Here is a 24,520-nt window from a genome sequence, read left to right on the forward strand (position 1 = left end):
AACTGGAAGATGAAGTTGTTCAAGCCTTCGAGTGGGAGATTCTTGAGGTATGATTTTTTGTCCAACATGGAGCACTTAGAATCAAGTGGAGCACTTGGACGAACCATTTTGAGTTCATTTGGAGCAATTAGAACTCAATGGAGCACTTGAGGTTCATGGAGCATGTGACAAAGGAACGGATCATCTGAGAAGGGAATGGATTGTCTGACAAAGAAACGGATCAAGTGCCAGAGGAAAGGATCATATAAAAGGGGGTTTGGAGCATCTGGAAGAGGTTTGGAGCACTTGGTAGTGATATGGAGCAACATGGGAACCTTGTTGCGCCATCTGTTGAAGGGTTGGGCCAAGAAGGATGTTGTTGCGCCGAGGGCACTCCTTTTTGCGCCAAACTACTCCCTCTTGAGCCATGGGGTACCTCTCTTGCGCCATGAGGTACTCCTATTGCGCCATGGAGTATGTTGTTGCGCCAAGTATGTCCTTGTTGCGCCTATGCATGTTGTTGTTGTGCCAAGATGGTGATGTTACTCCAACCTAGAAGTTCTTGCACCATACTTGATGCCTGTTGCGTCAACCTTGCACATGTTGCGCCATCATGGTGCAAGATGGGTTATTTTTGGTTCTTTGATGAGCCATGGTATCCCTGGTGAGCCAAGTATGATATGAAGTGGTCTATGATACTCAAGATCGTTTAAGGATGCTTAGAAGTTGGTATTGCTCAAGATATACACCACGTTGTGCCACCATGATAGATGTTGGGCCATTAGTGTTCATGATGCAGCACCTGTACATCATGATGCTCCATTATGGTTAACGTGGTCCATCATGTGTGTTGTTGATGCTCGTGGGTTGTATGACATGGAAGAATGTTCCAGAAGATGCTGCATGGCAGAAGATGATTGGTTGTCACCACTCATTGGCCTATGGGCCAATGGGCTTGGACCACTATGGTTTTAGGTATGATCCATCAAGTATAAATATAATCATATCTCCATCATTATGAGTGTGCAGAAATTTCAAGAAATTAATCATTGTGAGGTTGAGAGCACTCCTTTGGAGCAGTTAGTAAGCAAGAGAGATTCTTTTGTTTTGAGAGCTCAAGTGTGGTGTAACCTTTGTGTGATTGTAATTGTTCTTGGAAGTTAATAAAATCCTCTCTCTCTCTCTCTCTCTCTCTCTCTCTCTCTCTCGTTCGCCCGTGAATGTAGGTCACTGAACCACGTTAAATATTGTGTTCACTTGATTTACATTTTCAGAAGTTTTATTTCCGCAAGTTCACCGAAGTTTGTTTTGATATTTGTCTGAAGTGCTTAACTTGTTTTGTTGTCAGCAACAATAAATCCCTGATATAAACATACGTCAATAATTATGATATTCTATTATTCCATCAGATAATGGAACTACCATGTATTGTCTCCGAGAATATGTGAATTTATCTTAAACATTGACCAGAAAGTCCAAAATCTTATTCTATTTTGGTACATGATGACGAGGAAGTTTAAAATTATATTTAGTTAACACATATAATAACAAGAGAACAAGCTGTAGCATATATATATATATATATATATATATATATATATATATATATATATATATATATATATATATCAAGTATTCAAGTGGACTAGTCTAGAGAGCCGAAACCATGAATTGCAATCCGGAAAGGACACAACTCAAGCATCGAGAGAGGAGATGATTAGAGTTTCTCGCTTGTAATTTTACATCTGCATGTTAGGATCGAGACACTTAACACACGACTCTAAACACACACACAGCTCACGAAAAACAAGAACACGAGGGATTTAACGTGGTTCGGTCCTTCTCTGACCTACGTCCACCGGTAACTAGGAATTTACATTTCTTGGTGCTAATCTGCACTCTTTCTGTGTTACACTAGATACAAGTTTTACAAATACAGAATAATCTCTTATATAGAGATGGAAATTAGAAGTAGTCAAAAAACACAACTGGGTCTTCATTCAACAATTGTGGCTTCACAACTTCACATTGTTCCTGCCATTTTTGACCAGCTTTTCTGTGGATTCACACTCAACATTTCTGTGGATTCATACTCAACAATCTCCCACTTGAAGCCACGGAACAATCTTCACATGTGCTTCAACTGTGCATCTGTATTTGATCTTAACTCCTTCCTAGTTACCCTGGCCTTCTCTTCAATTAACCTGAAGGCCAGTTGAAGCTTTCGTTAGCTCCAACACATCAGTCATGGCTAAGTCTGCCACTGACCTGTTCTCTGTCTCCATCGGCTCCCACTGAAATGAACTGCCCGATCCTGGAACATCCTGAGAACAAACGACACTCTCCATGTGAAGCAGATAATCTGGAGAGACTTTTACAGATGGAATACTGGTTCTCTTAACCCACTGTGTTCTGGGTATTCTAGCTGAAACAAAGCCCATGCTCCCACTGCTATGAATGCCCTTGACTGGTTTTTCTGAACCGTTCCAAACACGTTCAACCTGAATCTGACCTGTGACTCTGGGTTTGCCATCTGCAAAGCAAACCTTCTTCTGTCCACGAGACTCTATGAACCGGATTTTGTTTTTCTTTTGAACTGGGACGGTTACTCCCTCAGACGGTAAACTGACCATATATAATGAACCCCTCTTATGTCCACGAGCTATCACAAGATTTCCTTTGACAACCTTCCACTGCCCATTCCTGAACTTAACCTCGTGTCCCTGTTCATCCAACTACCCAACAGAAATCAACTGTTTCTTCAGACTTGGAATTACCCGGACATCCTTCAAAGTCCATGGACCAACTGGAGTCTTCAAATCTAAGTCACCTATGCTCGTCACATCAAGAACCTCATAGTTCGCCAGTCTTACCTTACCAAAATCTCCTTCTTTCAGATTCTGCAGTGCTTCACGGCTGTGGGTAGCGTGAAATGAAGCACCCGAATCCATAACCCAGGAATCCACATTGCTCTCCACACTACAGATCAAAACATCATCATCTGAATGGTCTACTGCAACGTTAACTTCTTTCTTGTCTTTTGGACATTGATTCCTGAAATGTCCAACCTCTTTACAGTTCCAACAAGTCACATCATTTCGAGTCCTCGACTGACTCCTTCTCCTGTTCCCGCTCCCACTACCTCTGTTATTTCTTCTACCTCTGACCGCATTCAATTGTTCACTTGATGATTCCCCGGAATTTCTTCGTCTGACGTCTTCGCCTAGAATTAAATCCCGAATTCCCTCAAAAGTGAGCTCTTTCGATCCTGCGGAACTAGTAACGGCTGTAACTGTTCCGGACCAACTGTCAGGTAATGATGATAACAGTAGTAAAGCTTGAACTTCGTCCTCAAATTTTATTCCCACTGACCCAAGTCTGGATAAAATTGAGTTCAAATTGTTGATGTGTACTGTAACTGAACTTCCTTCCCTCATCCTCGTGTTGACTAGTTCCCGAATCAGGAAGACTTTATTTGCTGCCGACGGCTTCTCTTACATATTAGACAATGCCTCCATGATTCCCTTTGCCGAGGTCTCCTTCAAAATGTTGAAGGCAACATCCTTTGACAAAGTCAGTCTAATAAATGCCTTGGCCTTCTTATCCAAAGTCTCCCAGTTTGCTTGTGTGATCGCCTCCGGTTTTTCACCTAAAACTGCGTCCAAGTCTTTCTGCACGAGCAAATCTTCAATTTGCATCTTCCACCAACCAAAATCTTTCCCATCAAACTTCTCAATCTGAAGCTTACTGCTTTCTGCCATTTTCTGAAAGATTAGGGGCTAAACTGCAATTTTCTGAAAGTTCAGGGGCTAAACTACAATTTTCTGAAAGTTCAGGGGCTAAACTGCAATTTTTCAAATCTGCTACAGTGTCTGGTGCTACAGTGTTGCTACAGTGTCTGCTGACATCACTGCTGACATCGTGCTACAGTCCTGCTACAGTGTCGTCTTCTCCGACGGACTGCTACAGTGTCTGGTGCTACAATGTCGTCGTCTCCGGCGAACTCGTTTTCCCGGTCAATATTCCGGCAAACCTTTGACCGGCGATTTGGACGTCTTCCGGTGATCAAAAATTCAGAAAAAAATATTTTCGGAATCTTCGGAACGAGACCTTTCCAACGGTATACACCAAAATCGTTTTTGACGAAAAAAAATTTCGACCAAAAACTTAAAATCACCTTCTGTAGCTACAACCTTGCTCTGATACCACTTGTTAGGATCGAGACACTTAACACACGACTCTAAACACACACACAGCTCACGAAAAACAAGAACACGAGGGATTTAACGTGGTTCGGTCCTTCTCTGACCTACGTCCACCGGTAACTAGGAATTTACATTTCTTGGTGCTAATCTGCACTCTTTCTGTGTTACACTAGATACAAGTTTTACAAATACAGAATAATCTCTTATATAGAGATGGAAATCAGAAGTAGTCAAAAAACACAACTGGGTCTTCATTCAACAATTGTGGCTTCACAACTTCACATTGTTCCTGCCATTTTTGACCAGCTTTTCTGTGGATTCACACTCAACATTTCTGTGGATTCATACTCAACACTGCATGCAGCAGTTTTACCATGTGTTCCTCTAGATATGGAACATAAGATTACAATCTGGAAAGGACAAAACTGAAGCATCAAAGAAAGGAGATGAATACAGTTGTCCATAAGATGCACTTTCAAATCTACCATAGACACAAGCTTTCTATCTAGCATGCAATAGTGTTATTGTGTATTCCTCTAGAGTTGAAACAGAGTTGACTTGACGGTGACTTTCTTCCGTGAAGAAAGCTGGTTGCTTAGGTGGAGGCAATGCACCCTCGCTAATCAGCATCAAAACCACAGACAACATAGTTGGCCTATCTTCTGCATGATGTTGCACGCACAATAATCCAATATGTATTGATCGTAGTACTTCAGAGATAACGCAGGAGTTGCGTAAAGACGCACTCAATAGTTGAATGGACTTGTTTTCTTTATAGAGTCTCCATGCCTGAATGAAAACAAACATCAAATAAATATGCTAAGGCTGATCTTAAAGAAAACAGTAGTGGCTGTCCCTTTCAGTCTACTTACATGTCCAAGAAGGTTGTCACTGTGAGCCTCATGAGAGAACTCTCTGTTCTTTTTTCCACTCACTATCTCCAGCACAATTACACCAAAGCTAAATACATCCGACTTTATAGAGAAACATCCATGTACCGCATACTCAGGAGAAATATAACCACTGCAACCAAGTTCAATTAATAAACATAGATTAGTAGGGTTTCGTGTTTTTTTTTAAGTTTTTTTTTATTTTCCCATGTCTTGAGAAAGAAATGCGAGCATTAATATAGTCCATGTTTTGTAGAATCTTACTATGTTCCAACAACCTTCTTTGTCTTAGCCATGTCATCCTGTCCTACAAATTTCCGAGCAAGGCCAAAGTCTGATATTTTTGGATTCATTTCACTGTCCAGCAAGATATTACCTGCCTTGAGATCTCTGTGGATGATTTGGAGGCGGGAATCTTGATGTAGATAAAGAATACCTCGAGCAATACCATGGATAATGTGAAAGCGCTGAGGCCAGTCAAGCATCGAACCTGTGGCTTCATCTGCGAAATATGAACTACTTAATAAGTCTGCATGTTGCTACAACAAGTGTGAAAGTAAGGCATTAGAGGGAGTCAAACCAAACAGAAATGAGTCCAAGCTTTTGTTTTCCATGTATTCATAAACTAGAATCCTTTCATTTGCATGAATGCAGTATCCAAGAAGCTTCACAAGATTCCGATGTTGAAGTTTGGCGATACAAATGACTTCATTTTGGAACTCATCAAGTCCTTGTTGGGATGTTTCTGAGAGACGCTTTACAGCGATTACTTTCCCATCTTCCAACACACCCTAAAAAATAAATATTGGAACTTACGATTGTAATATTCCTTTTGATGATACTGTCAAGTATCACATTTTAATTAAAACAGCAGTAATTACCTTGTAAACTGGACCAAAACCACCTTCTCCAATCTTATTATCAATTTTAAAGTTATCAGTAGCCTTAGCTATTTGATACATGCTAAGAAAAGGTACCTCATCAAGGTTTTCTATCTGAACACTGGAATGATCCTTAACAAGGGTATGTGGACTGCTCCCTACAAAAAAGTTCATTTTCATTTTCTCCTAATTACATGGATATGCCAAATAATATATTCTTGGAAAGTTGTAATTTGTAATGGTAATTGTTAATGTATCATTTATGGAAGCATAACAAATATCTTGTCTCCATGTTACCTCGTCCTTTTTTGTGATGCATTTTCATTTTCTTTCTACAGGCATATGCTACTGTAGACAGAAGCAGTGCAGCTGAAGAAACTGACAGCATCACCATGAGTACTTCCTTCTTTTTGTTGAAGCTGGATTGGCCTTTTTCTAATAAATGTAATAGTTATTAATGTTACAATCCAAAACCATGCAAATAAATCCAAACCTGCAGTTTATGCACATTACACATACTTTTTTTTTTTTTTTTTTGAAAATTCCTTTTAAGAAATTTTATAATGTAATGTTCCTAAGGGTCATGTAAGTCTTCATCATATGTATAATGTATGGCTAATAGGTTTTAGCACCTAAAAGGATTAGCTTGAAATCAAAAGATAGTCGAATTCTAGCTATAGCTAATGATAGTACTTACTCTGTTAGGGTCATGTAAGTCTTCATCATATGTATGGCTAATAAGTTTTAGGAAATTGTATAATGTAATCGCTTTAATTGTGTTACCTAGTCAGTGCGCCTTTGAACTCCATGCCAACGTGGTGGGAGGTCAAATCTCTCGGCCAACCATGTCACACCACAATTCAACAGGCTCTAGACTTTTCACTTTTCACTTATATATATTATATTTCTTTTTCTTGAAATATTTTGAAGATTTTTTATTATATTTTTTGGTTTTTGAAGTAGACGGACCTGTTAATGGTTGATAACCATATTGTTGACAAATATTTCCTAATTCATTCTTACTATTAATTCTATCTTTTTTAAGTTTTTCCGTAGGATTATTTGACAAAAATATTTTAGACACTTTGGTTTTAACTGTTGAAACAAAGAATTTAGAATTTAAAAATAACTCTAAACCTTTAGCAATTATTTATCGTGTTTGTTATAAAACCATGACAACTACCTTAGAACCAAAAACCCGTTTGTCAAATCCAAGAAATGAAACAATTATTTACGAAGCAAATACTAATCATACAAAAGTTCATATGCCTAAACGACTTAAATGGTCAGAAATTACTCAATCATGTAATTGGAATTTACAAAATGTTATTGAACCAAAATGATTTTTATCATTAAAAAATATCTGAAACTACTAGTTAGAAAATGGTATCAGAGCTACGTTTTAGACCAGAGATTAGTATGTATGATAACTCTGTTTGTTATTTGGTTAATTTTTGTTTGAAGAATTTTAAGAAAATTATGAGTTTTGTTAAGAATGATACAGAGACCAGACCAGTGATTGGTTGGATTAGCGTAAGACGTGCAAGTATGGTAAGTCACGGAGCCGGACCACAATCATCGTTGGGCCGATGCCCTCTCTGTTCATCCTAGATAAAACAAGTAAGTTTTCTTATAAAATCTTTAAACTAAAATTAATCAAATATGAGTAGATTTTCACGCATATTATCTAAAAAATATGATACTGGTAAAAATATTATGAAAAAAGAACAAGATTATGATGATAATCATATAAACTCTATTGAAGAAACTATTGATAATATAGAACAAAATTTAAATGATTGGACTATACCTAAAACCAATATAAACACAATTTATAGAATAGGGACTTTTGATTATTTTCAAAGTTACTCAATTAAAATGACTGAACAAACCTTATCCATTGGTCAAAACCAACAAAATATAAATTTGTTATCATCAAGATCTATTTTCGAACATAGACAAAAATATAAATTTCTTCATTTAGGTCTTGTTCAAATTGCTATCAAACCTCTTTTTAGAATTGGTGTTGATGCTCCTGTTCTCTTAATATTAAGAGATAAAAGACATACAGATTTTCAAAATTCTATTTTAGCTATGGCAGAAACAAATATCACAAATGGACCAATTTATTTTAATTGTTATCCAAATTTTTCCGTAGGATTATTTGACAAAAATATTTTAGACACTTTGGTTTTAACTGTTGAAACAAAGAATTTAGAATTTAAAAATAACTCTAAACCTTTAGCAATTATTTATCGTGTTTGTTATAAAACCATGACAACTACCTTAGAACCAAAAACCCGTTTGTCAAATCCAAGAAATGAAACAATTATTTACGAAGCAAATACTAATCATACAAAAGTTCATATGCCTAAACGACTTAAATGGTCAGAAATTACTCAATCATGTAATTGGAATTTACAAAATGTTATTGAACCAAAATCTTTAGATTCTTCAAAACAAATTTCAAATATAATTGAGCATAATGATGGCTCAGTTGATATAAACTTTTCTTCTACAAATTTTTCTTCATCTAGATTTTCTACTAGTTCTATTCCTGAAATTGGCACTTCTAAATTTTCGCTTTCAAAATCAAAGTCTTTAAATTTAAAAACTGTTGACTATTCTAGTCCTATTCCTAAACCTCTTTATCAAGAAGACCAAACTAGTGATACAAGTTTACCAAGTCCTACTAAATCTGATTTTATTAATGAACTTCAAAATTATAGACAACAATTATGACTAATAAAGTTCAAATAAATTGTAATTCTTTAAATAGAAATAGAGTTACTGCTATTAAGAGATTAAGAAATTCAATAAAAATATTTAAAAAACTCTTACAAGAAAAGATATTAGAATTAAAAAATATAAATGATGATAAAGAACTATTAGAATTAGAACAAGAAATTAATAACATAAAAGCAGTATTAAAAACCTTTAATATACATCTTGATAATTATTTAACAAATTTATCTAAATATACGTGTTAATGAGTTCTAAAAGACAGATTAGTTGTAGTAATAATAATAAATTTTGGAATAATTTATTAAAGACCAGATGGCAAATTATTGCAAGCATTTCTAAAGAAATAAATAGAATTAAACAACTCAAAGAAGACGAAGAAATTAAATTAATTAATACTGAAAAAGACACATATAATTATAATATTCAAAAGGAAATAATATATTGTTTATCAAAAATGATTAAAAATAAAAATATTGTTATTAGTGCTCAACTTAGTATTATTAAAAATATATCTTTTAGATTAAATCAATCAACTTGTTAAAATGAATATTAATATAGATATTTCTAAAATACCATCATATGTTAATTTTGATTATTTAAAAGAAGAAGAATATTATAAAGATTATAATAATACAAAAAGAATTTGGCATGAAGAAAACTTTTCATATTATATAAGATTTTTACATTTTGGACTTTGGGAAGATTATGTTTTATCAAATCAAATTCACTCTCCGTTTTTTCAATGGTTCGAATTAATTTATGCTCCTAAACATAATATAGATTATCCTTTTAAAATGCAAACTATTTTTCCTGTTTCTTCAAAAACATACAAGGATGTTATTACTAATCAAGAAATTATTTCTGAATACCCGCCAAAAAAGGAAATCATTATTGATAATAATTTTATTGCAACTCCTTTAGTTAAAGTTCTGAGTCAGATAACAAATGAAAAATGTTTTCAAAACATTATTTATCAAAATAATTACTCAAATGAAACTCTTTTAACTATTTCAGATCAACTAAATAGGATTGAAGAAAATACTATAAATTTACAATTATCAAAAGAAAATAAAATCAAAACAAAAATTTTTTATAATAATATAGCAAGTTCTAGTAATGTCAGCTTTATTCCTCATCAAATAAATGGAAATTTTAATCTTGGAAATAAAGATTTAATTGATGAATTAGAAAAAAGACTTACTAATTTCCGTATTTCAAAAAATGTATCTATAAATATGTTAAGAACAAATAATGACTCTCTTGACGAATCTGATGAAAGTAATAATGAAAGTGAATTAAATTTAGACAATCTTACTCAACAATTCATAAATGACAATGATGATATAAATCAGCTTACAAATGAATTTTCAAGATTAAATAAGATTAATTATTTTGGTAATAATCCAAAACCAACTATTAAAAATTATTGGAATAGACCTTCTCTTCCTGATGTTCAAATTGAAGAAAGAGCTTTTCAATATGATCGTTCAGCTTACGATGGTACTTCTGTTTACGAATGGAATATCGATGGTAACTCTGAACATCAAATTCTTAATATTGTTCAAGAAATGACCATGGCAGCTAATGCTTACAAGTCTCACAATAATACTCAACTTCAAATTGTTAATATTATTATTTCTGGGTTTACTGGTACTCTTAAAGGTTGGTGGGATTTCTATATTACACCAGAAGAAAAGAATTTTATTATGAATGCCAAGAAAACCGTTATAAAACAAGAAAATAATTTACCAATTCAAACTCAAGAGGATGATATGGTTAATACTTTAATTTTTGCTATAATCAAAAACTTTGTAGGAGATCCTACTACTTTTCAAGAAAGAACTTCTGAAATTCTAATGAACTTACATTGTAGAAAATTAACTGATTTCAGATGGTACAAAGATAATTATCTCGTTAAAGTTTTTTCAAGACCAGATTGTAAAGAATCTTATTGGAAAGAACGTTTTATTGCTGGACTTCCAAAACTTTTTGCCGAAAGAATTAGACAAAAATTAAGAGAAAATTTTAATAATACAATTCCTTATCAAAACTTAACTTATGGAGACTTAATTAATTATATTAATAAAGAAGGATTAGCTATTTGTGCTGACCTTAGATTTAAAGAAAAACTTAAAAAAGATAGAATTAATAGTAAGAATGAATTAGGAAATTTTTGTCAACAATATGGTTATCAACCATTAACAGGTCCGTCTACTTCAAAAACCAAAAAATATAATAAAAAATCTTCAAAATATTTCAAGAAAAAGAAATATAATAAATCAGAAAAATATAAGAATTATAAGAAAAATAAATTTTTAACATCAAAAAACCCTTATAAACGATCTAATAAAAATTCTAAAAGAAAATCAAAAGACATTATTATTTGCCATAAATGTGGTCGTAATGGTCATAATGCTAATAATTGTTATGCAAAAACAAAAATTAATGAATTAAATATTTCAGAAGAATTAAAAGAACAAATTAGAAAAATTATGTTAAATTCTGATTCCGATTCTGATTCTAGTTTTACCGATTTTCAAGAAAATGATTTAAACATCTTAGAACAAAATACTTCAAGTTCGGAAGATTCTGATACATGCAAATGTGTTGGAAAATGTAATTGTAATTATTCAATTAATGTCCTTACAAACAATGACAAAGATCTTTTAAAAAATTTGGATTCAATTAAAGATAAAAATATCCAAGAACTGTTGATAAAACAAATGCTTAATAAGAATGAAAATTCTGTTTCAAATAATACAAAATTTTTTAATTTAAAAGACATATATGAAAGATTTTCTGAAACAAAACCCATTTCCATACAAGAACTTCAAGAAGAATTAAAATTAGTTAAACAAGACATAAAAGAAATTAAAGGCAAAATTATAACTCTAGAAAAGGGAAAAAATATTATTAATTCACAAAATAATGAAAATAAAGATGAAAAGGTTATCGAAAGAATTATAAATGATCAAATTTCTCAAAAATGGAATACTCAAATAACTCTAGTAAAAAATAATTTTAAAATGGATATTACTGCTCTAATTGATAGTGGTGCTGATATGAACTGTATACAAGAAGGTTTATTTCCCACTCAATTTTATGAAAAAACTTCTTCTAGGCTTACTGGAGCTGAAGGAACCAGTTTAAAAATAAATTATAAAATTTCCGATGTTCATATTTGCAACAATCAAGATTATTGTTATAAAACTCATTTAATTTTAGTAAAAAATCTTACTTCTCCTTTAATTTTAGGAACACCTTTTATTACTAAATTATATCCTTTTATGGTTCAAGATGATGGAATTATTACTAAAGTTTTTGGAAAAGAAATTATGTTTAAATTTTGTGAACCTCCGTCTTATTCAACTATTAATATTCTTAATTATAAAACAAAACAAGCAAATTACCTTATCAATGAAATTAATGATTTTCGTATACATAATCAATTACAAGATAAGTATATTCAAGACAAAATTATAGCTTTAAAACAAAAGTTTGAAAATAATGTTTGCTCAAATATTCCAAACGCCTTTTGGAACAGAAAACAACATATTGTCAAATTACCTTATATTAAAACTTTCAATGAAAAGGATATTCCTTCAAAATCAAGAGCTATTCATATGAATAATGAATTAGAAGCCCATTGTAAAAAAGAAATTCAAGATTTATTGGACAAAAAATTAATTAGACCTTCTAAATCTCCTTGGTCTTGTTCAGCTTTCTATGTTATGAATGCTGCTGAATTAGAAAGAGGATCACCAAGATTAGTTATCAATTATAAACCTTTAAATAAAGTTTTAGATTGGATTAGATATCCTATTCCTAATAAAAGAGATTTATTGAAAAAACTTTATGATTCAAAAATATTTTCAAAATTTGATATGAAATCTGGTTTTTGGCAAATTCAAATTCATGAAGAAGATAAATACAAAACAGGTTTTAATGTTCCTTTTGGTCATTACGAGTGGAACGTTATGCCCTTTGGTTTAAAAAATGCTCCTTCTGAATTTCAAAACATTATGAATGATATTATCATTCCTATAAACAGTTTTTCAATTGTTTATATTGATGATGTTCTTATTTTTTCAAAATCTATTGATCAACATTTCAAACATTTAAATCAGTTTTATGATTTAATTTATAAAAATGGCTTAGCTGTTTCAGCTAAGAAAATGCATTTATTTCAAAATGAAATTAGATTTTTAGGACATAACATTGTTAATAATACTATTAAACCTATTATAAGAAGTTTAGAATTTTCTAATAAATTTCCTGACGAAATTATAGATAAAAAACAACTTCAACGATTTTTAGGATGTCTAAATTATATTCATGATTTTTTCAAAGATTTAGGAACTCTTTGCAAACCTCTTTATAATAGATTAAAAAATAATCCACAACCTTGGACTCAAGAACATACTAATATTGTTAAACTTATAAAACAAAAAATTCCTTCTTTACCTTGTTTAAATTTACCACATCCTTATGCTAATATCATAGTCGAAACTGATGCTAGTGATATTGGATTTGGAGGTATTTTAAAACAAAAATTATCAAATTCTTCTGAAGAACAATTGGTTCGTTTTTATTCAGGTGCTTGGAATAATACTCAAAAGAATTATTCAACTGTTAAAAAGGAGATTTTAAGTATTGTTTTATGTATTACTAAATTTGAAGATGATTTATTTATGAAAATTTTTTTATTAAGAATTGATTGTCAATCTGCAAAATCAATTTTAGAAAAAGATGTTAAAAATATTATTTCTAAACAAATCTTTGCTAGATGGCAAGCATTGTTGGGCAATTTTGATTTTGATATTGAATTTATAAAAGGAGAAAGCAATTCATTACCGAATTTTCTTTCTCGTGAATTTTTGCAGGGAAAATGAGTTCATCGTCTTCCTCTAAGATTGAAGACAAGAAACCAATTAATCAAAAGCTTGTTCCTTTCTCAAGTCAGAATCGTTTTTCTCCATTAACTCCAATTGCAAAAAATTCTCAACTTTATTCAAATATGCTTCAATCAAAACTAGTCACTCCAAACATTTCTCCAGTTCAATCAATTAGCCCTTTTTCAAAACCTATTCCTTCTGAAACACAACTTTCAACAACTTCTAAACCTACAAATAAAGCCCCTTATGTTCTCAATTCAAATCTCTTGAAAATCCAAATACTTGAAGATTCTCAAATTCTTAAGCTCAATCAAGGTTTTCATGTTCTTACTGAACACCTCTTTGGCCGAGGAAAAACCTTTCATGAAAACTCTTACAAATCTCGAGAATATTATCAAACCATTCTACAGGAATCTGGATCTGTTCAGATTGATCACCGTTCTAATAATAAAGAAGGATCTATTGATTTTAGCAAAGCCCGAATTCTTAAAATCATTTCTCCAGAAAATTGGTCATCCAATCTTTCCTTCGAAAAACCCCTTTATCAATTCCCTGCTTATCCAAGATATTCATATTATGATTACCAAGAAGCTTGGACTAAAGCATTTTTTCTTCGCAACTATTCTCATTCATGGTTCATTTTCTTTGATAAAAATTTTACCTGTGAATATCCCAGATGGTTTGTCAATTGGTATCGTTATATGGGACTTGTTCCTAGTTGTTTACCCACTGAAATTCTCAAAGGCTTTTCTAAATTCAAAGAGCTATTTATTCAACAAATCCCAGAATTTGAATATTTGTTACAATTCACCATGTTATTTAAAGTTCCATGGATTATGTCCTGGACATTCTCTTATCAAGAAGCAACAGACTTCAATCCCCCTTGGCTCAATAGACAATTTCGTCTAAAATGGTGGGATAAAGTCACAATTTCTCAAGCAAACGAGCAAGCTGTTTTCAATCATTATCAATCAATGTATAATCAAAAGCCAGAAATTGAAGCAAATCTTATCAAGAGTCTATCTTCTCCAGATGCTAATCTTATTAGCAAAATTCGTGCCGCTGCAAATTCTTCCCCTGAAGATCTACAACAATTACTTCAAGAAATTCGCAATTCTCCAACTAATTCAGAACATTCTCCCACATCTGTTAAAATTGTTCAACTATTATACACTGTGTGGGTACATCAATTATCAATTATACACTGTGTGAGTACATCAATTATCAAAAATATTATCATGTCTTCTGCAGAGATAAGATGCTAAATTATTGCATGAAAACAAACAACTTTTACAAAGATGAAAGAAGATGCTCCATTATCGCCAAAGAAGATTTCCATTATCAAAAAATGACAAAATATGATGCCAATTTGTCAAAAGCTTTAAAGTTTTGTCTGCCACATCTACACTCCGACAAATGCAAGTTGATTCAATAATTCTCAAGATGATCCGGTAATCCTTCGGTTTCCCGTTTCAAGATGTTTCAAGACTCCAAGACTCCTATATATTGAAGAGATATGTTTTAATGAAGAGCATCTCAAAGTTATCTAAAAATCCCTCTTATAAAACTTCTCTCAAATGTTTAGTTCATGTCTAAGAAAAGAGTTCTCCTATCTACTTCTAGGTGTTCAAAATCTTTAGATTTTCAAATCATACTTGCTCCAGACGGATGCGCTGATTGTAATTTAAAAGAAGGTAATATATAAAGAATTTTATTCAACTATTGTCTTATCTCTGTTATCGCTATGACAATCTCTTTTCGAGTTATTCTAACTATTAATTCTACGAAATTTGAAATTTTTGTTAAAATAATACTTGCATTTAATAATAATCAAATCAATCAAATTCATGCTTAAAATATTTAAATAACTTTTGTTCTTTTATTATGTCTGATTCAAAGATACAAGCTAATCGTCATTATTATTGTAATCAATTAAAAGCTTTACAAGTTCTAATCCATAATCATGAGTTTATAAGCAAAGATAGAAAACAGTTTTATAAAATAATGTATGATTTTTATCATCAAAAAATATCTGAAACTACTAATCATGAGTTTATAAGCAAAGATAGAAAACAGTTTTATAAAATAATGTATGATTTTTATCATTAAAAAATATCTGAAACTACTAGTTAGAAAATGATATCAGAGCTACGTTTTAGACCAGAGATTAGTATGTATGATAACTCTGTTTGTTATTTGGTTAATTTTTGTTTGAAGAATTTTAAGAAAATTATGAGTTTTGTTAAGAATGATACAGAGACCAGACCAGTGATTGGTTGGATTAGCGTAAGACGTGCAAGTATGGTAAGTCACGGAGCCGGACCACAATCATCGTTGGGCCGATGCCCTCTCTGTTCATCCTAGATAAAACAAGTAAGTTTTCTTATAAAATCTTTAAACTAAAATTAATCAAATATGAGTAGATTTTCACGCATATTATCTAAAAAATATGATACTGGTAAAAATATTATGAAAAAAGAACAAGATTATGATGATAATCATATAAACTCTATTGAAGAAACTATTGATAATATAGAACAAAATTTAAATGATTGGACTATACCTAAAACCAATATAAACACAATTTATAGAATAGGGACTTTTGATTATTTTCAAAGTTACTCAATTAAAATGACTGAACAAACCCTATCCATTGGTCAAAACCAACAAAATATAAATTTGTTATCATCAAGATCTATTTTCGAACATAGACAAAAATATAAATTTCTTCATTTAGGTCTTGTTCAAATTGCTATCAAACCTCTTTTTAGAATTGGTGTTGATGCTCCTGTTCTCTTAATATTAAGAGATAAAAGACATACAGATTTTCAAAATTCTATTTTAGCTATGGCAGAAACAAATATCGCAAATGGACCAATTTATTTTAATTGTTATCCAAATTTTTCCGTAGGATTATTTGACAAAAATATTTTAGACACTTTGGTTTTAACTGTTGAAACAAAGAATTTAGAATTTAAAAATAACTCTAAACCTTTAGCAATTATTTATCGTGTTTGTTATAAAACCATGACAACTACCTTAGAACCAAAAACCCGTTTGTCAAATCCAAGAAATGAAACAATTATTTACGAAGCAAATACTAATCATACAAAAGTTCATATGCCTAAACGACTTAAATGGTCAGAAATTACTCAATCATGTAATTGGAATTTACAAAATGTTATTGAACCAAAATCTTTAGATTCTTCAAAACAAATTTCAAATATAATTGAGCATAATGATGGCTCAGTTGATATAAACTTTTCTTCTACAAATTTTTCTTCATCTAGATTTTCTACTAGTTCTATTCCTGAAATTGGTACTTCTAAATTTTCGCTTTCAAAATCAAAGTCTTTAAATTTAAAAACTGTTGACTATTCTAGTCCTATTCCTAAACCTCTTTATCAAAGAAGACCAAACTAGTGATACAAGTTTACCAAGTCCTACTAAATCTGATTTTATTAATGAACTTCAAAATTATAGACAACAATTATGACTAATAAAGTTCAAATAAATTGTAATTCTTTAAATAGAAATAGAGTTACTGCTATTAAGAGATTAAGAAATTCAATAAAAATATTTAAAAAACTCTTACAAGAAAAGATATTAGAATTAAAAAATATAAATGATGATAAAGAACTATTAGAATTAGAACAAGAAATTAATAACATAAAAGCAGTATTAAAAACCTTTAATATACATCTTGATAATTATTTAACAAATTTATCTAAATATACGTGTTAATGAGTTCTAAAAGACAGATTAGTTGTAGTAATAATAATAAATTTTGGAATAATTTATTAAAGACCAGATGGCAAATTATTGCAAGCATTTCTAAAGAAATAAATAGAATTAAACAACTCAAAGAAGACGAAGAAATTAAATTAATTAATACTGAAAAAGACACATATAATTATAATATTCAAAAGGAAATAATATATTGTTTATCAAAAATGATTAAAAATAAAAATATTGTTATTAGTGCTCAACTTATAATTATTAAAAATATATCTTTTAGATTAAATCAATCAACTTGTTAAAATGAATATTAATATAGATATTTCTAAAATACCATCATATGTTAATTTTGATTATTTAAAAGAAGAAGAATATTATAAAGATTATAATAATACAAAAAGAATTTGGCATGAAGAAAACTTTTCATATTATATAAGATTTTTACATTTTGGACTTTGGGAAGATTATGTTTTATCAAATCAAATTCACTCTCCGTTTTTTCAATGGTTCGAATTAATTTATGCTCCTAAACATAATATAGATTATCCTTTTAAAATGCAAACTATTTTTCCTGTTTCTTCAAAAACATACAAGGATGTTATTACTAATCAAGAAATTATTTCTGAATACCCGCCAAAAAAGGAAATCATTATTGATAATAATTTTATTGCAACTCCTTTAGTTAAAGTTCCGAGTCAGATAACAAATGAAAAATGTTTTCAAAACATTATTTATCAAAATAATTACTCAAATGAAACTCTTTTAACTATTTCAGATCAACTAAATAGGATTGAAGAAAATACTATAAATTTACAATTATCAAAAGAAAATAAAATCAAAACAAAAATTTTTTATAATAATATAGCAAGTTCTAGTAATGTCAGCTTTATTCCTCATCAAATAAATGGAAATTTTAATCTTGGAAATAAAGATTTAATTGATGAATTAGAAAAAAGACTTACTAATTTCCGTATTTCAAAAAATGTATCTATAAATATGTTAAGAACAAATAATGACTCTCTTGACGAATCTGATGAAAGTAATAATGAAAGTGAATTAAATTTAGACAATCTTACTCAACAATTCATAAATGACAATGATGATATAAATCAGCTTACAAATGAATTTTCAAGATTAAATAAGATTAATTATTTTGGTAATAATCCAAAACCAACTATTAAAAATTATTGGAATAGACCTTCTCTTCCTGATGTTCAAATTGAAGAAAGAGCTTTTCAATATGATCGTTCAGCTTACGATGGTACTTCTGTTTACGAATGGAATATCGATGGTAACTCTGAACATCAAATTCTTAATATTGTTCAAGAAATGACCATGGCAGCTAATGCTTACAAGTCTCACAATAATACTCAACTTCAAATTGTTAATATTATTATTTCTGGGTTTACTGGTACTCTTAAAGGTTGGTGGGATTTCTATATTACACCAGAAGAAAAGAATTTTATTATGAATGCCAAGAAAACCGTTATAAAACAAGAAAATAATTTACCAATTCAAACTCAAGAGGATGATATGGTTAATACTTTAATTTTTGCTATAATCAAAAACTTTGTAGGAGATCCTACTACTTTTCAAGAAAGAACTTCTGAAATTCTAATGAACTTACATTGTAGAAAATTAACTGATTTCAGATGGTACAAAGATAATTATCTCGTTAAAGTTTTTTCAAGACCAGATTGTAAAGAATCTTATTGGAAAGAACGTTTTATTGCTGGACTTCCAAAACTTTTTGCCGAAAGAATTAGACAAAAATTAAGAGAAAATTTTAATAATACAATTCCTTATCAAAACTTAACTTATGGAGACTTAATTAATTATATTAATAAAGAAGGATTAGCTATTTGTGCTGACCTTAGATTTAAAGAAAAACTTAAAAAAGATAGAATTAATAGTAAGAATGAATTAGGAAATTTTTGTCAACAATATGGTTATCAACCATTAACAGGTCCGTCTACTTCAAAAACCAAAAAATATAATAAAAAATCTTCAAAATATTTCAAGAAAAAGAAATATAATAAATCAGAAAAATATAAGAATTATAAGAAAAATAAATTTTTAACATCAAAAAACCCTTATAAACGATCTAATAAAAATTCTAAAAGAAAATCAAAAGACATTATTATTTGCCATAAATGTGGTCGTAATGGTCATAATGCTAATAATTGTTATGCAAAAACAAAAATTAATGAATTAAATATTTCAGAAGAATTAAAAGAACAAATTAGAAAAATTATGTTAAATTCTGATTCCGATTCTGATTCTAGTTTTACCGATTTTCAAGAAAATGATTTAAACATCTTAGAACAAAATACTTCAAGTTCGGAAGATTCTGATACATGCAAATGTGTTGGAAAATGTAATTGTAATTATTCAATTAATGTCCTTACAAACAATGACAAAGATCTTTTAAAAAATTTGGATTCAATTAAAGATAAAAATATCCAAGAACTGTTGATAAAACAAATGCTTAATAAGAATGAAAATTCTGTTTCAAATAATACAAAATTTTTTAATTTAAAAGACATATATGAAAGATTTTCTGAAACAAAACCCATTTCCATACAAGAACTTCAAGAAGAATTAAAATTAGTTAAACAAGACATAAAAGAAATTAAAGGCAAAATTATAACTCTAGAAAAGGGAAAAAATATTATTAATTCACAAAATAATGAAAATAAAGATGAAAAGGTTATCGAAAGAATTATAAATGATCAAATTTCTCAAAAATGGAATACTCAAATAACTCTAGTAAAAAATAATTTTAAAATGGATATTACTGCTCTAATTGATAGTGGTGCTGATATGAACTGTATACAAGAAGGTTTATTTCCCACTCAATTTTATGAAAAAACTTCTTCTAGGCTTACTGGAGCTGAAGGAACCAGTTTAAAAATAAATTATAAAATTTCCGATGTTCATATTTGCAACAATCAAGATTATTGTTATAAAACTCATTTAATTTTAGTAAAAAATCTTACTTCTCCTTTAATTTTAGGAACACCTTTTATTACTAAATTATATCCTTTTATGGTTCAAGATGATGGAATTATTACTAAAGTTTTTGGAAAAGAAATTATGTTTAAATTTTGTGAACCTCCGTCTTATTCAACTATTAATATTCTTAATTATAAAACAAAACAAGCAAATTACCTTATCAATGAAATTAATGATTTTCGTATACATAATCAATTACAAGATAAGTATATTCAAGACAAAATTATAGCTTTAAAACAAAAGTTTGAAAATAATGTTTGCTCAAATATTCCAAACGCCTTTTGGAACAGAAAACAACATATTGTCAAATTACCTTATATTAAAACTTTCAATGAAAAGGATATTCCTTCAAAATCAAGAGCTATTCATATGAATAATGAATTAGAAGCCCATTGTAAAAAAGAAATTCAAGATTTATTGGACAAAAAATTAATTAGACCTTCTAAATCTCCTTGGTCTTGTTCAGCTTTCTATGTTATGAATGCTGCTGAATTAGAAAGAGGATCACCAAGATTAGTTATCAATTATAAACCTTTAAATAAAGTTTTAGATTGGATTAGATATCCTATTCCTAATAAAAGAGATTTATTGAAAAAACTTTATGATTCAAAAATATTTTCAAAATTTGATATGAAATCTGGTTTTTGGCAAATTCAAATTCATGAAGAAGATAAATACAAAACAGGTTTTAATGTTCCTTTTGGTCATTACGAGTGGAACGTTATGCCCTTTGGTTTAAAAAATGCTCCTTCTGAATTTCAAAACATTATGAATGATATTATCATTCCTATAAACAGTTTTTCAATTGTTTATATTGATGATGTTCTTATTTTTTCAAAATCTATTGATCAACATTTCAAACATTTAAATCAGTTTTATGATTTAATTTATAAAAATGGCTTAGCTGTTTCAGCTAAGAAAATGCATTTATTTCAAAATGAAATTAGATTTTTAGGACATAACATTGTTAATAATACTATTAAACCTATTATAAGGAGTTTAGAATTTTCTAATAAATTTCCTGACGAAATTATAGATAAAAAACAACTTCAACGATTTTTAGGATGTCTAAATTATATTCATGATTTTTTCAAAGATTTAGGAACTCTTTGCAAACCTCTTTATAATAGATTAAAAAATAATCCACAACCTTGGACTCAAGAACATACTAATATTGTTAAACTTATAAAACAAAAAATTCCTTCTTTACCTTGTTTAAATTTACCACATCCTTATGCTAATATCATAGTCGAAACTGATGCTAGTGATATTGGATTTGGAGGTATTTTAAAACAAAAATTATCAAATTCTTCTGAAGAACAATTGGTTCGTTTTTATTCAGGTGCTTGGAATAATACTCAAAAGAATTATTCAACTGTTAAAAAGGAGATTTTAAGTATTGTTTTATGTATTACTAAATTTGAAGATGATTTATTTATGAAATTTTTTTTATTAAGAATTGATTGTCAATCTGCAAAATCAATTTTAGAAAAAGATGTTAAAAATATTATTTCTAAACAAATCTTTGCTAGATGGCAAGCATTGTTAGGCAATTTTGATTTTGATATTGAATTTATAAAAGGAGAAAGCAATTCATTACCGGATTTTCTTTCTCGTGAATTTTTGCAGGGAAAATGAGTTCATCGTCTTCCTCTAAGATTGAAGACAAGAAACCAATTAATCAAAAGCTTGTTCCTTTCTCAAGTCAGAATCGTTTTTCTCCATTAACTCCAATTGCAAAAAATTCTCAACTTTATTCAAATATGCTTCAATCAAAACTAGTCACTCCAAACATTTCTCCAGTTCAATCAATTAGCCCTTTTTCAAAACCTATTCCTTCTGAAACACAACTTTCAACAACTTCTAAACCTACAAATAAAGCCCCTTATGTTCTCAATTCAAATCTCTTGAAAATCCAAATACTTGAAGATTCTCAAATTCTTAAGCTCAATCAAGGTTTTCATGTTCTTACTGAACACCTCTTTGGCCGAGGAAAAACCTTTCATGAAAACTCTTACAAATCTCGAGAATATTATCAAACCATTCTACAGGAATCTGGATCTGTTCAGATTGATCACCGTTCTAATAATAAAGAAGGATCTATTGATTTTAGCAAAGCCCGAATTCTTAAAATCATTTCTCCAGAAAATTGGTCATCCAATCTTTCCTTCGAAAAACCCCTTTATCAATTCCCTGCTTATCCAAGATATTCATATTATGATTACCAAGAAGCTTGGACTAAAGCATTTTTTCTTCGCAACTATTCTCATTCATGGTTCATTTTCTTTGATAAAAATTTTACCTGTGAATATCCCAGATGGTTTGTCAATTGGTATCGTTATATGGGACTTGTTCCTAGTTGTTTACCCACTGAAATTCTCAAAGGCTTTTCTAAATTCAAAGAGCTATTTATTCAACAAATCCCAGAATTTGAATATTTGTTACAATTCACCATGTTATTTAAAGTTCCATGGATTATGTCCTGGACATTCTCTTATCAAGAAGCAACAGACTTCAATCCCCCTTGGCTCAATAGACAATTTCGTCTAAAATGGTGGGATAAAGTCACAATTTCTCAAGCAAACGAGCAAGCTGTTTTCAATCATTATCAATCAATGTATAATCAAAAGCCAGAAATTGAAGCAAATCTTATCAAGAGTCTATCTTCTCCAGATGCTAATCTTATTAGCAAAATTCGTGCCGCTGCAAATTCTTCCCCTGAAGATCTACAACAATTACTTCAAGAAATTCGCAATTCTCCAACTAATTCAGAACATTCTCCCACATCTGTTAAAAATAATTTTCAAGATGCTCAAGATCCTTTTGATGATCCATTTGCAGATTAATTAAGTTTTTAATTTTGGTGTTATACCTTCAATGTAAGGTATTCTTTTATATGTGTTTGTTATTCAAAGGGGGGTAATACGTGTGTTATCAAATTGTTCAACTATTATACACTGTGTGGGTACATCAATTATCAATTATACACTGTGTGAGTACATCAATTATCAAAAATATTATCATGTCTTCTGCAGAGATAAGATGCTAAATTATTGCATGAAAACAAACAACTTTTACAAAGATGAAAGAAGATGCTCCATTATCGCCAAAGAAGATTTCCATTATCAAAAAATGACAAAATATGATGCCAATTTGTCAAAAGCTTTAAAGTTTTGTCTGCCACATCTACACTCCGACAAATGCAAGTTGATTCAATAATTCTCAAGATGATCCGGTAATCCTTCGGTTTCCCGTTTCAAGATGTTTCAAGACTCCAAGACTCCTATATATTGAAGAGATATGTTTTAATGAAGAGCATCTCAAAGTTATCTAAAAATCCCTCTTATAAAACTTCTCTCAAATGTTTAGTTCATGTCTAAGAAAAGAGTTCTCCTATCTACTTCTAGGTGTTCAAAATCTTTAGATTTTCAAATCATACTTGCTCCAGACGGATGCGCTGATTGTAATTTAAAAGAAGGTAATATATAAAGAATTTTATTCAACTATTGTCTTATCTCTGTTATCGCTATGACAATCTCTTTTCGAGTTATTCTAACTATTAATTCTACGAAATTTGAAATTTTTGTTAAAATAATACTTGCATTTAATAATAATCAAATCAATCAAATTCATGCTTAAAATATTTAAATAACTTTTGTTCTTTTATTATGTCTGATTCAAAGATACAAGCTAATCGTCATTATTATTGTAATCAATTAAAAGCTTTACAAGTTCTAATCCATAATCATGAGTTTATAAGCAAAGATAGAAAACAGTTTTATAAAATAATGTATGATTTTTATCATCAAAAAATATCTGAAACTACTAGTTAGATAATGGTATCAGAGATACGTTTTAGACCAGAGATTAGTATGTATGATAACTCTGTTTGTTATTTGGTTAATTTTTGTTTGAAGAATTTTAAGAAAATTATGAGTTTTGTTAAGAATGATACAGATAATGCAAACTACTAGTTAGATAATGCAAAGATAATGGTATCAGAGCCACGTTTTAGACCAGAGATTAGTATGTATGATAACTCTGTTTGTTATTTGGTTAATTTTTGTTTGAAGAATTTTAAGAAAATTATGAGTTTTGTTAAGAATGATACAGAGACCAGACCAGTGATTGGTTGGATTAGCGTAAGACGTGCAAGTATGGTAAGTCACGGA

At 30.0% G+C, this 24,520-nt stretch overlaps 1 protein-coding gene across 1 annotated transcript in view; it reads right to left on the reverse strand.

Annotated features, from left to right (window-relative positions):
* Positions 1–4,685: 4,685 nt before the first annotated feature.
* LOC145129726 (G-type lectin S-receptor-like serine/threonine-protein kinase At4g27290) overlaps positions 4,686–24,520 on the reverse strand; it is an 80,088-nt gene continuing 60,253 nt past the window's right edge. The window contains exons 3-8 of the mRNA XM_079064504.1: positions 6,237–6,390; positions 5,956–6,097; positions 5,655–5,865; positions 5,339–5,576; positions 5,057–5,207; positions 4,686–4,973 (exon numbers count right to left, since the gene is read on the reverse strand). Of these exons, the coding sequence (XP_078920630.1) occupies positions 4,686–4,973; positions 5,057–5,207; positions 5,339–5,576; positions 5,655–5,865; positions 5,956–6,097; positions 6,237–6,390 (1,184 nt within the window). The remainder of the gene's footprint in view (positions 4,974–5,056; positions 5,208–5,338; positions 5,577–5,654; positions 5,866–5,955; positions 6,098–6,236; positions 6,391–24,520) is intronic.

Source organism: Lactuca virosa, chromosome 8 (genome assembly GCF_052849685.1).
Source record: "Lactuca virosa cultivar CGN04683 chromosome 8, Lactuca_virosa_CGN04683_v6, whole genome shotgun sequence".
NCBI classification, from domain to species: Eukaryota; Viridiplantae; Streptophyta; class Magnoliopsida; order Asterales; family Asteraceae; genus Lactuca; species Lactuca virosa.